The sequence below is a fragment of the Alligator sinensis genome, unplaced genomic scaffold (genome assembly GCF_000455745.1).
Source record: "Alligator sinensis unplaced genomic scaffold, ASM45574v1 scaffold1581_1, whole genome shotgun sequence".
Classification (NCBI taxonomy): Eukaryota; Metazoa; Chordata; order Crocodylia; family Alligatoridae; genus Alligator; species Alligator sinensis.
The window spans coordinates 874,368-885,422 of NW_005842641.1; the positions used below are offsets into that span (position 1 = coordinate 874,368).

The window sequence follows — 11,055 nt, forward strand, 5'->3', positions numbered from 1 at the left end:
TTTCCTGCCCAGGGCAGGGGGTCGGACTCAATGTTCTGTTGAGGTCCCTTCCGACCCTAGTATCTCTGAATTTATAACTATGATGTTAAGCGAGGAGTAGCTGTAAGATATTCCTATAAACAGAGAGAGGTGAAACTCTCCATTGCAGGATCTCATCAATGGAATACACTCAGAGATTTGCATGTAATCATTTCCATATCTGTTAATGAGTTTTGTTCATTTAATAAAAGGGTACACTTAGAATTTGATAATTCTATAGTTTGTAAACCTCCCTACTTCCTTCAATCATGCAAAAATCTTGCTCTCAATTTATCATTTACCATGTATACGAGAATCTTAATACTACATCTTTTTACACACATTTCACTGTTCTTCAGTTAAACAATTAGAAAATATGAGATCTTATGTTGAACATAAGACCTACATTACATATAAGATTCCACAAACAAATATACCTTTCATAGAGTTGCTGTTTTATCGGAATTAAAGTCAGATCCTCCCCAGTTCCATTCTGAAGAATCCTCAACATCGCATCCGTTTCTCCAATGCCATAATTCAGTTTTGCTTCAGTAAGCTCTACAGTAAGAGGGTGCTGGTTCAGATCCAGGTGTATGCCAGACATAATCTGGGCACGCTCTCTCTGAAGCCTCTCAATTTCTCTGGTTCTACTTTCAGAAAGCTGGGATTTCCCTTGAGTTTCAGTTGCTTGTTTACTGATTAGATTCTTTTCCACCTGATTTTGTAAATCAGCAGCACTGCCACTCAAGCTAAGTAAGGAAGAAGAAGGACTGCCCTTCACTCCACACCAATTGCTGAATTTATTGTGCATGGGCAAGTCACGAAGACTATAACTTCGAGGCCTGTGAGTTTTCACTAAAGATGTATTCTCATTTAGAAGAATTTCAGTATTACATTCACTTGTAGTGACTGATGCTGTATCATCATCTTGAAATGGTATTTGCATGTCACTCGTGTCAGAAAGTGGGAAAGAGCAAGTATTTTGATTTTTCCAATAGGAATTGTGGAATTGTGGAGAAGAGGCTTCTGCTTGATGTTGTGAGGATTCATCAACATTTGTCTTACTTGACCAACACGTGCTAATTTCTTGATTAAAAAGCAAGTCAGAATTTGGAGATGAACGTCTACATTCATCAATACAAGAAGTCTGAGAGCAGTCTTTAATCAAAGATATATCGGCATCTCCAGTGTTTTTTCCATATCCAATTCCTCCAAAAGAGCCTCTTCCTCTCCTGGTAATATACATATAGTGAAGTGAATGTTCCATTGGAATGTGCTCTCTGTCAACTAAATGCTCCCCATGGCCAGAAACCTCTAGAGTGCTACTTGAATTATACAGTCTTTTTGCCTGAATTGTAGTACATTTATCAACTGTGAATCTGTGCTTTTGCCTTGAGTCTTTTGATACATTTATTCCTAAAATCTCTTTGGTTGTGTTTGAGAAGTTTCCAGATTTCTTGCTTAATTTTTTGTTGTCTCTAGAAGGGCTAGATTCACTATCTGCTTCTGTTTGTGAAAAATTATCGACATGAGGCTCCGAGCCAGATGAGGGACCTGGCCCATGCTTTTTTTGATTAATAAGGGAACCTGAAGCATCATTAGGATGCTCCACAGAACCCTTGATAGAACAAACTGACTTGCTACAGGTAATCTGACTATTTGGACTGGCACTAAGTGTAAGAATAGGTGAAGAAGCTCGGTCAACTAAAAAGTTGTTTTTATAACAACGTTTTCTTTCTGCTGTGGTATCAAGTTCATCAGCACCTCTTTTTTCCTGAGTGTAGCAGGTGGTAGATTGAAAGTTACTAGAACCAGGACTACTAACAACAGTGTAGGAAGATTCATCATGTCCTGAACTTGGCGAAGATGACACAACAGATGAAACCCTAGTACTGCCAAAAGCAACATTCTGTTGTGCATTTACTGGTGGTTTTAGAAAATCTAAGATGGGAGTGGAGGCTCTAGCTAACATAGGCAGATGCATAAAGGAATCTTCCAAAACATTATCAGTACTATCACTGAAATGAGGCACACACTGCCTTCTCAATTCATTGCTTCCTTGAGTTCTTCCTTGAAGAGCTAAAATTACATCCTTCTTTTTTGGGGACTTCTTTACTGCCTCAGAACTTACTCCTTTTCCAATCACATTAACTTCCTGACTCTTTGTCAATTCAATTCCCATTGTGGCCTTGATCAGGTTTTCCTTGTATTTGCTTCGTAGGTATTCTGAAATATCAGTTTGAATGCCAATATCTGCTGTTGTTTGAGTATAGCTGTCCAACACAGTAGCCCTTACAGTATCTACATCAATTAACCTTTGTTTGCTTTTGGCTTCCTGTTCACTATCTATGATGTTTTGTTGAGAGAGGTTTCCCAGCAGCTCAGAAGTGTTCTGAAGAAGCTGTGACAGGTGCATGGACAAGTTTTGCATGCTTCCCCAAGAAGAAGGTTGTGGAAACAAATTTGTCTCTTGCTTTCTTGCAGAAACATCTGTATAGCTTCTCCGGTGCCTTCTGTGTCTTTTATATCTTCCTGTACCCATTGTTTGTGTTCCCTGTTCACAAGTACTTCCTTGTGACTTTTTGGAGGCTATTTCTGATTCAGATGGGTAAAGTAGTACAATTTCATCAACTTGCATGGAAGTGTTAACAGGTTGTTCAGAAGGATTGTTTAACTTCATTATTCTGTTTTCTGGATTGGTCTCCAGTGTCTCACTGGATGCATTACCATAATGTTTGGTGCTGTCACTTGAATATGTAGATTCAAAATCTCGTCTCATGTCATCCCATCCCTGAAGATCTTCAGCACTGCTTAAAGTGCTTGATAGTACTTTTGCAGTAGCATATGAACTGAGATGAGAATGAAAAGGGGAGTTGTGTGAATTTAATCCATTATCCACACTAGAGCATCTCATAACTTTATGATTATCCAGGGTTAGAGGAGGTTGATTGCAAGAGACATCACTTGCACTCCCAAAAACATACTGCTTCCAACCAATCTTGCCAGGTCCATCTTGCTGCCATGGGTGAATATATGGGTTGATATCACTTGAACTAAAATGCATTGTATCTTTATTGTCTGGTAAAAACAAATCTGTTTCTTCTGACTGATCTCTCAGTTCTTCCCCTTCACTGCACTGTGCTACCGAAGTATTATTTGCATCTGTATCTATAGAATTATCAGATATATGTGCCAGAGCAGGTGGACAATGAACAAGAGAGGGATCTCGGGAGTGGCTGCGTTGAGTTCTCTCCCCATAATTTTGCAAATTTTTTGGATCATAGTTTGCAAATCTCTTAGTTTGTACTGATCTCTGCTGAAATCTGGATTTGTATTTAGCCTGCATGAAATTATCTGATGCCTGCTTTGAAAATCTTTCAATTCCATGAAGATCATCATCTGTTGGAGATGGAGGCTCTACGCTCATATTTAACTCCTGCAGTGACTTAGACACTGGATACAAAGAGAGGTCTGTCTTTGTAGAAGCTTCTGAACTGTATTCAAGATCAGAGATCACAGCAATTGCTGGGGCTGATAGCCTATGATGTAAACATGATTTCTGTTCCTCTTGTTTGTTGGTCTTTGTAGTTTGTGTAGGAAAACATGATTTTTTGCTCCTAAGTAGCATCAGTGTGGATTCTTGTGGAGGCAAACAGTTGTCTTCTGGCAAAACTCTGAAGGAGGTATTTTCACTATTCATTCCAGAAACTTTTAGCCTTTCTGACTTCAAAGTCTCATTTGCCACTGGTGGATTATAGTCTGTATTGTCGGTATGACTTTCAAAGCTTGAACTTGTATTATTTTTGCTATGAATCAGATCTTTTCCCCCACTTATATTAGGTCTACCTTGATCATCTTTACTGGCATGTACAGGCTGCCAGTTGTCTTGTAAATCTGTGTAAGCATCTTCATTATCTGTGGGACATACTGGCCAATACAAGTTGCACATGTACATAGAATCAACATCAGCATCTCCTAAAGATAGGTTTTGTGATGCTGTAATTTGTGGGTCCACAAAGTCATTGGCAGAAATTGATGATGCTCTGGTTTGATTTTCCATGTGGTCTTTCCTTAAAAATATTTTTCTTTGCTTTCTCTCTGTTACAGAAACTTCTTTTTCAGTATTTGAATGCAATTCTCTCTCATTTCTGCTGAGTGTTTGTCTAATATTAGCATCTCTATTAAGAGTTGCTCTTGCACTATCCCAAAAAGGTGATAATGATGGCATAGAAACATTATCATTATGTACTTTCTCAAGGTTTTCTAAACCTTTTTGAGGTGGAATTTTATCCCAGCGCTCTTGAACATTGCTGAGTTTGGAATTATTTTTATTGACTGATTTTCTGTCTGCAGAAGGGTCTGCATCTGAGGTAGATTCTGTATGAGACATTGGAACATGCCTGTTTTCCTTTGCAGGAGAATACATAATATTTCCTGAAGTAGATGACTGCTGGTCAAATACCACAGAATCGTCAGATTGACTCTCTTGCATTTGTATTTTAGCAAATGTTGAACAGTTTGAAGTAGCTGTGTGTGAATCGTCAGATCTGCTAGTTTCATTGTAACCAATGTCACTAGTAAGAGGATATTTTGAAAACATTTTTAAAGATGAGTAACAAGCCTTTGGAAATCCTTGAAGAAAAGCTCTCTCCTTTTCTTCTTGTACAGAGTGAGGTTCTGCAGCAGTAGATGACAGCTGGTCAGTCAAATAAGTGTCTTGCAATGAGTCTTCAAGTTGGTTAAATGTCAGAGGTTTTGAGTCCTCTGCTGAACTGGAGGTGTCAAAGGTACTGAAACTGTTGTAACTTGGATATACAGTGCATATTGAAAAATCCTCTACAGAGCAGAAGGGAAGAGGTTTTGTCTCCTTACTGCTCATTTGTTCAAGACTTTGATATTTAAGACAGTTTATCTCTGGTACTTTCATACTAGAACTGCTACCAGAGTCCTGTGACTGTGAAGACTTCATATTTTCTTTTTTATCATGGCAGTTCAGGAAAGAATCTTGATTTTGCTCTTCTACTTGATCTGTTCCCACAACTTCTTGAGTGAGTTCAACATGCTGCATGTCTGTGTTTTGTCTACTGGTAGAACAATGTTTGCCTTCATCTTCTGTCTGACTGGTAGGAAGATCATCAGAAAAACATAATGGAACACCCAGATCAGCTGATTCGCTTTTGAAGTATTTTGCTTTTTCAAAACAAATAGCATCAATTTTGTCTTCAATGCTTTCTACTAAATCTGGACTATTTAGTAGACTAGTGGAAGTTTTAGAATTATAAGAATTAATATTATATCTTGGAGAGTCCTCAGCACAAGCAGCAGTTTTCCATGGGGGCTGAATAGATCTTTCTAACAGAGTCAATGCATTCTCAGAAGCAAATGCAGAAATATCAGGATATCCTACAAACAGCTCTATAGGGGTCTTGTATGTCTGAATTTCTTTGTGCTCAGTTTGATATGTAAATACATCAGGAAGCCTTTCGCAAAGACCTTTACAACCTGTTTTAATACAGTTTGCAACTGCACATTCCTCTGTCGGATCACATTGTGCCAATGGGTGAAGTTCTTTCTGACTTAAATTAATATCAACAGAAGTTGCCTGCAAAGAGGCCTCAGGTGAATACTGCTTCATTTTTTCTCCTTGATCTTTCAATACTGTAGAGATAAGCAGATTTGAATTTTCTGAACTTGGTGAATCAACCACAAGTCTTGATTCCACAACATCTTTTCCTTGCGTTGCATTTTCTGAGAAATATAAACAGTCTTCTGATTGTTTACCCACACTAAACCCCATTCTGTGGACTCCACAAGAATTGCTAACATTTTGAATTACAGTTTCAGAAGAATCTAATCTTCCCAAGAAAAATGAATTATGTTTTACATCTTGGCTTACTGCACCTGCTACTGAATTACAACAGTCTGAAGTATAGGCAGTAGAATGCATGTCATCCTTACCAAAGTGCCCAGGTGCCGCACAATTGGAAATGCTCTTTAATGCAAAGAGTTTTCTCCGTCTCTCCTCCATGAGCATGGTTTGTTGAAAAATACTTTCTTCATCTTGCATTTTATCAGAAAATGATTCATCTATACACTGTCTATTAGGTGTACTGGGTGTTTCATCATGCATATCACTGCCCATTAATGTTTCATAGTAAGGAAGAATGACTCCACTACCAGCATTGCTGTAAACTGGCTTTGCATTTTCTTTTAAGACTGTGGGATCAATCTGTACACATTCTGCACTATTATTTATTCCAAGATATAACAGGTCATTCACAGATGGACATGGAAAAACCTCAAGTGAACATTGTTGGATTTCTTCAGAGGACTTGACAGTTACTGGTATACTCTGCTGGTCACTGGGAACTGAAGAACCACTGGTGTCATTATTTTTAGCAAAATCTTTAAATAACCACTGACTTTCTTTTAAGATCTTGTTAAATTTGCTATCATCATTTGACAGGTGGCAATTTCCTTTATCTTCAGGTGAAAGTTCGTTTTGATTGTGTGCAGTAGCCAATTCTAGCTCCTCGGTGTTGTCTGTGAAAGTCTTCCTTTCCCTGTCTGTTCTAAAAACAGGTACTTTACAGGATTTCACATTTTCTTTTAGTACATCTATTTTAGCCTCCATTACCAGATTTATCAGATGTGCCTTCTCTTTTTCATGTACTATGGAGTGCACTGGATCAGTATAAACAATATCAGAACTGCTTCCAACAGTATCTGTATCCAAATTTTCTGACGCATCGTTCTCAGGATATCCTGTACAAGAGCTCATAAGTGTATTGCTGTTCTCTTTAATTACAAGTCCTTTAGATTCTTCTCTGCTTCTATGCTGCTCAGTCAGAGCACTATCATCAGCTGAACTGTCACATTCATTGACATCTTTCATCAATGTATTCATTATGCCCATACTGATGCAAAGGTCAGGCAATCCACTATTTTTTTTTATTTCGATACTATCTGAGTTGTCTACTGTGAAAGCATCATGTTCTTCTGGTGTAGAAGCTGTCAAATATATTACTGGAATCTCATGTTCATTTATAATTTCTTCATTGTGATACTTCTTTCCTAGAGATGGAGTCTCTTCTGTAAATAATGCAATGTTCTTGCCTGCATGTAGTTCCCCTCTCCTTCTGCTGATGAACCCCTCATTCACTTTTACATTAACTTGCTCTTCACTCTCAGTTACTTCTGAGTTAATTCTGCTTCCATCAACTTTGTTTTCCTGAGAAAAGTTCTCATGGGCCAGCATCAAGCAGCCTGCTGTGCAAACTTCACTTTTATTGCTAGAAATTATTTTTTGTTCTTTTCCATCATCTTCTAAAGACTTTTCCTGGCTGCCTTCTGTTGGTTTTGCTGTGGCTATTTTGTGAGTATTCAGTACATTTTCTATCATTCTGTTAATTCGCATCAAGTCGTCATTAGCATCAAGGAAGTCAATAGTATTCTGAGTGAGATTTGTTGAGCTGGAACACGCAGGCGAAGAAGTGATTTCAGAAACAACATCAGTGTCTGGTAACAAAATGCTTATTTCCATGTTTTCTTTCCCCTGATTTTGGTGAAAGGTACTTGTCTGAAGACAGCTCTCAGATCCCACTACTGCTTCTAATTCATGAGTGTAGCCCACCTCAGCAACAGTCACTCCAGATGATGCCTTCTCTGGTTCTTCATGTAGTACTGGTATATACAGCTCTTTGTCAATTTCATAGTGATCTTTGCAAGCTACAAGTTCATTGGGATCCTTTGGTCTCTGATCTACACTGCTACTTTCTAAATTACAACTTCTATCCACAATATCACTTTGGGTTTCCACTACAGAGTAATTACTTAACTTCTCACTCTGTCTAGATTTCATGTCTAAAATACTGCCTTCTGGTTTCACTACACTGTTGATCAATTTTGGTATTTCTTCATTTTTATTTATTTGTTTACTCTGATGGGGAACTGTAGTTTCTTTTGGAATAACTTGACTTTCTGCAGTAACTTCCTTTTTTAAGCATTCAGATTCTTTATTACTGTAGGGACTCCCTTCTTCGAAAGCACTGGCTGATCTAGTTGTATTGTATTCATATACTTCTCTAGCATCTGTTTTCATATAATTATTAGACCCTCCAAAAAGCAAGACCTCTCCTGAACAGTTGCTTTCATTGGGATCCTTACAAAAAAAAGCAGCCTCTTTCTCTTCTTTTGATTCACATAAAGATTTGTTCTGAATTGGCATATCAGAGAAAATGTCTACATCAAATCCCAGAGAAATTTCTGCCTCTTTATGCACCTTGTTTTTCTGTTCTTGACATTGTAAATAACACTTTGAGCAGGAACAGTTGGAATTTATTCCAGAACAACTTCGTTTGACATTGGGTTCTATGTTGAGATTAGATGCAGAGTTCCAAGATTCATTAACTGTTGTAAAGCCTTGGCATTGTTCATTATATTTCTCAGATTCAAAAACACTTTGAAAAAGATTAGATTTTGTTGTGCCGTGACCAAATGCACCTGAGTTAGATTGCACAGTAGATGCACCTCTAACATCATAAGTTTTAGCAGTTGAGAATTCAGTATTTTTTCCTTTAAAATTCACATTAAGGTATCTTAATTCATCTTCCTGGCCTAAAGAGAGAGAAATAAAATTATGTTCTTTATTTTCATTGCTTTTGTCTCTTCTATTTTTAGCACATATCATAGAGTTTCCCCAAGTATACTGTGGTAAGCAACATTCAGGATTTTCTGCTTGTAAACATTCATGGAAATCATTCGTTAAATCAATTTTGCTTTCAAATTCACGATGATTAAGTGAACACAGTTTCTCATCCTTCTCTTCACAATCCTCAGTATGTCTAAATGAAGTAGTTTCCAAAGCCATTTCTGTCAAGATCTCTCTGCTTGTTTTCGTACAGACTGTTTCTTCCAGAGATGTCTGTATTGGTGTTGCAGACTGGTCATAACTAGTATCTTGAAGAAAGGTTGCAGGATCAGTTTGATAGGGTTTTTTTCCAGAAGAAAAACCTTTGTCTATGGTTATTTCTTCAGCAGACATCTCTTTGTAATCCATCTTTTGCATCAATACTGAATTAGTCCCCCCTACCTTACTAGCAGATTCTTTTTGTTCAACAGGAGTCTGAAGTGTATAATTTTCCTTTAAAGCATGGTTCCCATTCTTATTTACTGAGTCGCTAAGAAAGAGATCCTTATCACAAGATGTTGATATTTCCTTTTTTGCAAAAAGCTGACCATGATTTTTGAATACTCCTTGCTTTACTGCAGATGTTCCTAATATAGGCAAAGCCAAGTCTCTAGAAAATCCACTAATACCTGCACTAACAGATGCATCGACAGCATTTAAATCTATCGCCTCTGATTCTGCTATCGAACTTTCACAGCCGTAATCTATGTCTGTTTTTTCAATTGTTCTAAAGAAGTTATCTTCTAATTCTACATGTATAGAACCTTTTCTTGGTTGTGAAACATGCACAAATGGTGCTGATACTAATGTTTTTTCCCTAAAAACTGGATCCTTGGTTAGCTCAGCATAAGCTGGGGGGACAGTGTCCTCTTCTTTTCCATGTACATGTGACAAAGTGCCTACTGTGGAGGCTTTTTCTGAACAACTAGATGTTTGTATGCATTCAACACTGGGCCCATACATAGATGGTTCACTTAGCTGTTCATGTTTAGGATCAGATGCCCTAGCAACTTCACAATAACTATGTTTTGCAGAAGATGCTGAAATGGGGACAAATGATGCGTTTCGTCCTACTGAACTGACAAATGATGACTTCATATCTGAAGATTCTGAGACAGAACTTTCTTCAGACTTTGCATTTTCTTTAAGAGTCTTATTCAGTAAAGATCCACTCTCAGGAACCTGGCTTACATCTAACTGATGATGCATTGCTGTTTCTGGTAATGGGATTTCTGATGCACCAGAGGTGAAAATTGAGTTTATTTTATTTATGCTGAGTGATAAATTAGAAATCCGGTGTAACTGCTTATAGCCAGAAACAAAAGATACTTCAGCAGCTGACTGCTTTAGCTCATCTTTCTTTGTCCGCTGTTCTGGTTTGCTTGAAGAACACAGATAAGAATCTTGAAATTCTAAATGTTCATGAGAAGACGATACTGCTATTCTGGCACTGTTGTTTTCACTTTTTGCATCATATGAAGACCAAGTATTATTGAGAAACAAAGGGTTTCCACCTGTAGAATAAAATCTTTGATGAAGAGCCCCTTCTTCCTCTACAAAAGAGACCTCTATTTCCTTCAATTGGTGAGTGTAAGCATTTTTGGAAAGAGATTGTATTTTAGTATCTAGATAAAAAGAACTGCTCAGATTTGGTTCATAATTTGTTTCTTTCATATCGTTGCTACAGGCTTCTGGCTTATGGAGTTCTTCTGTCTGTATGGTTGGTGCCCTAGGAGACTGCAGCCTCCAGAATATCTCTGCAGGCATTTCATCAGATGAGTCAGATTTGGATTCTTCTACCAGATCTTCCATTAACACCTCTTCTGCATCTGCTAGGCTATCTAGGGAAAAGCTTCTTTCAGCCTTTGCCAATCTCCTGCGTGACATGCAAGAGGTTACCAAGGGTGAAACTCGCTGCTCATTTCTGCCTTTGAAAAATTTAATTGGCTCTTGGTGAACCTTCAACTTGTAAAAACGATTTTTATTTTGGTTTTTGGTTTTGCTTTCTTTTTCTGCCAGAGAATCCTGTGACATCTGACTATCATCACTTTCAGAATCTTCTGGGTTGGTGATGCATTTATTCCTGTCTGAATCTTCCTGTTTCAATTGCTCTGTCAAGGCTTTAGCATAGGCACAGGAAAGAGAATCCACGGAATAGGAACTATCAGTATCAGAAAACTCATTTTCTCCATCCTCTTGCCAGTTACCAAGCATATCTGTGACAGCTTTGGACACCCCAGTACTCAACATCTCAGCACTGTGCCACTTTTTTTCAATGTAATGGAGTGGTGTCTGGGTGTTCATCTTATTAAGGTTCCCTACTGAAGTTGCAGCCATCAGAAATTCCT

At 37.9% G+C, this 11,055-nt stretch overlaps 1 protein-coding gene across 1 annotated transcript in view; it reads right to left on the minus strand.

Annotated features, from left to right (window-relative positions):
- LOC102378399 (stAR-related lipid transfer protein 9) overlaps positions 1 to 11,055 on the minus strand; it is a gene marked incomplete at its 5' end in the record, with an annotated part of 93,272 nt that overhangs the window by 23,177 nt on the left and 59,040 nt on the right. Inside the window, 1 exon segment of the mRNA XM_025215373.1 lies at positions 456 to 11,055. This exon segment is cut by the window's right edge and continues 30 nt beyond it. Within this exon segment, the coding sequence (XP_025071158.1) occupies positions 456 to 11,055 (10,600 nt within the window).